The following is a 6000-nucleotide window of genomic DNA, read 5'->3' on the forward strand; positions in this document are numbered from 1 at the left end:
ATAGCCTTCCACGATATATAGACTCTCCAGTTCAACAATTTTTACTTTAGACCTAGTAGTTATAAAAACAACTTCATTTTCATTTATATATTTACATTTATCATCCCCAGTTTCCACCGCAACAGGAGCGGGTCCATCAAGGACTACGTTGAACTCGCCAGAGTAAACCTTATATTCATTTTTTTTGCGTTCACCCATCATAACGGAGAATGAAGAAATATGTAGTCATAAAAGTGTAGTACAAGCGGGCGAAGCCGCGAGCGGAAAATTAGCTTTTAGCATTTATAAAACTAAATGAAATATCATGATATCTCAAGTGAAATCTAGTACTGATTGCTCAATAGGAATGTTGGATACATTCCAATATATTTGTCAAATCGATATCTGAACGATACAAATAACATCTGGATTAATATTTTTAGTTTTTATTACTAAATGTGTTACTGACGCCATAGCTGTGTAGCTGGGAAGGTTTTTGAATGATTGCGATGGTTGAGAGTGTATTCGATTCCCATTTGTTGGTAAAGTCTACATAAAATACGTTTATTTCTTCGTTTTCTTTGTACAAAAAGTGAAAATATTTTTTCAATTTGAACCAGTAGTTTCTGAGATTAGTGCGTTCAACCGTTAGTTAAATTCTTCAGTTATATAATATTAACTAGCGACCCTCCTGCGGCTTCGCCCGCTTTAACTACTGGATTATTCATGTAATGTATGTTTGCAAAGCACTTAAGATAATGTGAAAATTAATTAAACCCTAATGCAACCCGCATTTTTGTAGTTTCAATAAGGATTTTCCAATTGTTTTACACAGCAAGGATTTTTTAGTAGGTACCGTAATTTTAAATCTGTGCTACTAATGTTTTCAAGTACTTATTAAAATATATTTAAATGACTATTTTTAAACGGAAGAAATTATAAACAAAAACCTACCTACTAATAACTACTACAAAAAATGTGAAACTAAATATATCGCGCTTAAATAATACATTCAACTCCAATTATCCAATACGTGCAAACGCATCTAACTAAATCTTGGTTGCTATAGAGGCAGCCGGGTTTTTTTTTTCGAGCTTGTGGTTAATGCTGAAGGGGGTATTCTGTCCCTGATGAAAAGCAAGCACGACGTGGCTGCCTGTGAGGAAAATTAAATAGAATGCATGGGCCGGGAATCGAACCCGGGCCGCCCGCGTGGCAGGCGAGCATTCTACCACTGAACCACCGATGCGTGTAAGGCAGGCGGGCGCGGCGGACGCATGGCGAGTGGCGAGCCGTTTCGCAGCAAGGATTTTTTTGATATTGTAACAACTTCTAAAGTACTTATTAAAATGAAAAACAGTAAAAGACAGTTTTGGTCTACATTAAATTCCAATGTAACTAATGTACTTATTTATATGCTGAGAGTAAGGGATAAGTGAAACTTGAGTAACATACAGCTGATGTGTCAACGGCGGGAGGTGTCAACAATTAAATGCGTTTTTCTCTAAAACTATTCGCAATTTCGAAATTGTGTAAAAAGCAAATTTTATCTTCGTTTAACGTAGAAAATTAATAAAGTATTTTAAAGGATAAGGATTAATACCATTATGGAAAAATATCCCTCACAATAAAAAATATATTGAAATTATTATTTTTAGACAGAAAAATGATCACTACACGTTATTCTTAAAAGATACGAATATGCTCTCGCTGACTTTTTTGTAGATCTTATTAAGAGGAACAATACTCCAGTACATTTTTTTCATGTAGTACTTACTATTAGAGCAGCGCATGCGCGAAAGTGTCTCAACGGGTAGGACTTTATACACATTTATCGTATTTATGTTAATTTACATAAGAATGTATAAATAATAAACTATATATAAACCTTCTACGAAAAACACTCGACTTAATGGTGAAGACCGCATCAAAATCCGTTGGGTGGTTTAGAAGAAGAAGAGTTAGAAACAACAGACAGACAAGAAAAGCGACTTTGTTTTATAAGATATAGGATAGGATATAGACAAAGAAAGTTCAGAAAGTAAAAATGAATTCAGAATATCAAATTATGAAATGGTATACACGTTCCGACTCAATAAATAAATAAAGGCTGTGTTGATATAGCACCAATCTTATGAAGTTTTCAAAGTGTTGTAACATATCGCCCGCTATATCTACTATTACTGTATGTAATTTCCTGCTAACGCAATAGCCAATTACAGTTTCATTCCACCATTACTAGTTCAGTAGGGTATGAAGAAAAATAATATTATATATAATCTGACAGGTATTTGTATGATAGAACGAATCTAGTGGAAAATCACTCCGTCCTTCACTTTCCGCCCAAATTAAGACCTTACAAGATCTAAGCTAGCCCTTTGTTTTTTATTTTATTATTTATAAGATGTACAATATCATCGATAAACATTAACTTCACAGATTGTTGTGTTAAATAGTAGTTTAGAATTTACTTAAAGTGAGGAAAATAATGTAAATTTTATTAAAAAATATTATTAAAATTTTACAAATAGCATTATTTTTTACATGAATATGAGCATTCCCCAAAATGAGATATGAATCCACACCCATCGTATGCATGTCCCAATCTTAGTACAATTAATTTATTAAGTATTAAAAGTTTTATTTATTTATTATTGTTCAACAGCAACAAGCATTGCAATTAGGTCAATGGCACTCATAATTGCCGTTTGATTGCTTTCTTATCAAATATGGAATAATTACATATTCTTGCTAATTTGGTATTGTTTTAGCTGACTACTATTTTTTCATAATATTGTGATATAATTATTAATATTATGATAATCCGTAAAAGTACTCTGTGTTAAAGAAAATGTCTACAATAATTGTATTGACTCTTTGTATTTCACAAAGTTAAATAAAACAATTAAAGAATATTTGAAAACTTCATTTAAATTCGTACTTTTATTTTTTGCATATATTAGAATTCCTTATATCAAAAGAAAAAAAACCGAAACTAAAATTGATACCAAATATTTAGGTCTATGGTCCGTTGGAGCACAGAAAAATCGAGCTTCTAAGTCAATCAAAAGGTAGGAGCTTAGTTTGCTGCAATTTGTATGAAATTAGCTGCGCCTACAAACGTAAGTTTATCAACAATCAGTTGATAAACTTACGTTTGTAGGCGCAGCTAATAAACAAACAAGTTTTACTAAAATTGGTACGGAACCCACAGTGGGCGTGCCCGATTCACACTTGACAGGTTTTTTTGTTTAATATACTCTCCAGTCTCTGTCTATATGTATTATTGTAACACTACAGGTGATGTCTACCTATTATAAAAAAACTTAGTTAGACTCTTTGTTGACATTAAATTAGTAAATACATTATCTATCTTATATATATAAAATCGAAAGGTCACTCACTCATCACGAAATCTAAGAAACTACAAGAGCTAGGACTCTCAAATTTTGCATAGGAGTTATTTATAGGACGTATGTGCTCGCTAAGACGGGAATTTGCAATATTCGACTTTTAAGGGGTTGTTTTTGGGGTTGAAAGTTTGTATGAAACATCGTTACTACAAATGCTAGGAGTCTTAAATTTAGCATGGACGTCACTTATAGGACATAGGTACTCATGGAGACAGAAATTAATAATAACGTAGATCACGCAGGCGAAGCCGCGGACGGGCCGCTAGTCTATATATATAAAATCGAAAGGTCACTCACTCATCACGAAATCTCAGAAACTACAAGTGCTAGGAATCTCAAATTTTGCATAGGAGTTACTTATAGGACGTAGGTGCTCGCTAAGACGGGAATTTGCAATATTCGACTTCTAAGGGGTTGTTTTTGGGGTCGAAAATTTGTATGAAACTTCTTTACTACAAATGCTAGGAGTCTCAAATTTTGCATAGACGTCACTAGGACGTAGTCATGGAGATAGAAATTAATAATAACATAGTTCACGCGGGCGTAACCGCGAGCGGGCCGCTAGTACTAGTATAATCACAACAGTTGTTTTACGTAGGCGCTGTTAGTAGTAAATATATGAATACAAACACATTAACACCGCGCCATTGCTAACGAGGTATTTATCACGGAAGGATCTTTATCACCTTATCAGTCAATTATTAACGTGAATGATTATACGCATCAGGACATATCTATCAAAGAAAAGTTTTTCATCTTTATAAATTCTCCGCTTTTTATCTTTTTCGCGGTCACGTAATTTCTCTATGTTCTGTCCATTTTTCAGATTCTTAGATAAATGGACACATATTTTTTAAATATAATCACACAAACAAATACTTTCTCTATCTCTCTTAGTTATTATGTTAATAATTTCTAAGTAAGAAAAAATATAGGTATATAAACATAAAATAATTTCAAATTCAATTTATGGTTTATAACAATAGGAACTTTATTATAAATTCATTCGACCGTATCTTGTATTCGCATTTTATAGACACGAATGCTAAAAACAAACTTGTATTGAAAACGATACATTTTAAGTTCCGCTGTGCCTACCTATAATGAATTGAAGCTTCGTTCGAGAGAGTAATTGCGCTTCCACGTTCTATATTAAAACATTTTATACAAAAGCATTTTATTTAAAGGTTTTTAATTAAATAGCTAATTGTTTATTGTTTTTGTAGTGTTTGTTTATTTTTTTTTTCATTGAAATAAATTTCTTCATTTTATGTGCTTATGCATAGTGGGCTAGTATCTCATTGTACACGCGATGATTGTGGGTTTGATTCCTACTCGTGGGAAAATTGGAAAAATATTATCCTAGTCTGGTAATATTTGTATCTATATATCCTATCTTAATTTAAAGGAAATTTGTTTTTAAGGAATACGGTTTTATTTTTTTTTGTATTTAAAACTACGTGGATTTCAATATTGTATTTATGAAGCGTACAACAACTAAGGTGATAACAGGAGGAAGTTACGGTTTCAGAATTCATTTATTCTCATATAGAATTTACAATTCACTTATTGAGAATATACTTGTACTGAGAATACGCTAGTAGTCAAGCGGTTGACAAGAGGCGCAGGTTCCAATCTCGATGTTTTTATTACAGAGTTGTTCGAAAGGTACATTTCTATGTACATATATGCATATTATTATATTCTTATTAACACTGAAAATACAAGAAATATCCCATCAAAACGAGAAACACAGAAATAACCGTAATAGTGCAGTCCATGCGGAAGAAGTCGCGACACTAGCACTAGTATAAAAACAATAAAATCACATACATACCCAGGGTAGACAGAGTGATTGGATTCTTTATCTTCATATTATAATTTGTGTATTATCACTATTAAATCACTGAAACGCTAATCTACCACTAATGTCTTAGATCACTTTTTGATGGTTCACATTATTTATTTTATTGCTTAAATGGAACCTTGAATGCTTGCAAAAGTAAAGCGCACTAAAAAAAGACTGAAGGAATAAGATAAGATTGTACCAATAATTTCGTCCTCTAGTTTTCTATAGAGACAAAATAGTGTTAGATCTGATGAGAACAGAAAGTTTTTCAGCATCACATTTCTGGCATATAGTACAGGGAACCTAATTAACAAACATGTATATGTAAAAATATCTCATAATTAATATAAATAAAATTAAGACATTACCAAATGTCTGTAGAGTTATCAGCTTTTGAAAAAAAAAACTTATATATATTCAAACACTACGTTAATAACGAATATACAAATGTAACTCAGAAGTTACCTTGATAAATAAATAAAAGAAACAAATACGCTAATGTTTTCATTTTTACTTAGCATTATCGAAGTTCTCAATACTGATAAGAAAATTAGTTTGGCATTGAATTATATTAATTGGATGTTATCAGTAAATTAATAGTGTATATTACATATATTATGCATAATTTATATTTATTTTTTTACTAAAAACCTTATAGGTCTGTAAATGCTCTATAACATATTAAAACTTTTATCAATTAGCTTATATAAAAAAGCCACTTAAATGCCTTTTAGCGTCGTCGTCGGTCGTGGGTTCGAT

General features: G+C 31.8%; 1 protein-coding gene across 7 annotated transcripts in view; it reads right to left on the minus strand.

Annotated features, from left to right (window-relative positions):
- LOC146533616 (oxysterol-binding protein-related protein 3-like) overlaps positions 1 to 5492 on the minus strand; it is a 32849-nt gene extending 27357 nt beyond the window's left edge. For 3 of the 7 annotated variants that reach the window (XM_085194769.1, XM_085194767.1, XM_085194766.1), the window contains exon 1: positions 5230 to 5424. In XM_085194769.1, the coding sequence (XP_085050895.1) occupies positions 5230 to 5266 (37 nt within the window). In that variant the 5' untranslated portion in view covers positions 5267 to 5424. Of the gene's footprint in view, positions 1 to 5229 lie in introns of all 7 variants that reach the window. The other 4 variants (XM_085194768.1, XM_085194765.1, XM_085194770.1 and 1 more) reach the window with 3 other exon arrangements.
- Between the last annotated feature and the right edge of the window lie 508 nt (positions 5493 to 6000).

The sequence above is a fragment of the Heliconius melpomene genome, chromosome 12, assembly GCF_056956725.1.
Source record: "Heliconius melpomene rosina isolate 202511_hmr_F chromosome 12, ASM5695672v1, whole genome shotgun sequence".
NCBI classification, from domain to species: Eukaryota; Metazoa; Arthropoda; class Insecta; order Lepidoptera; family Nymphalidae; genus Heliconius; species Heliconius melpomene.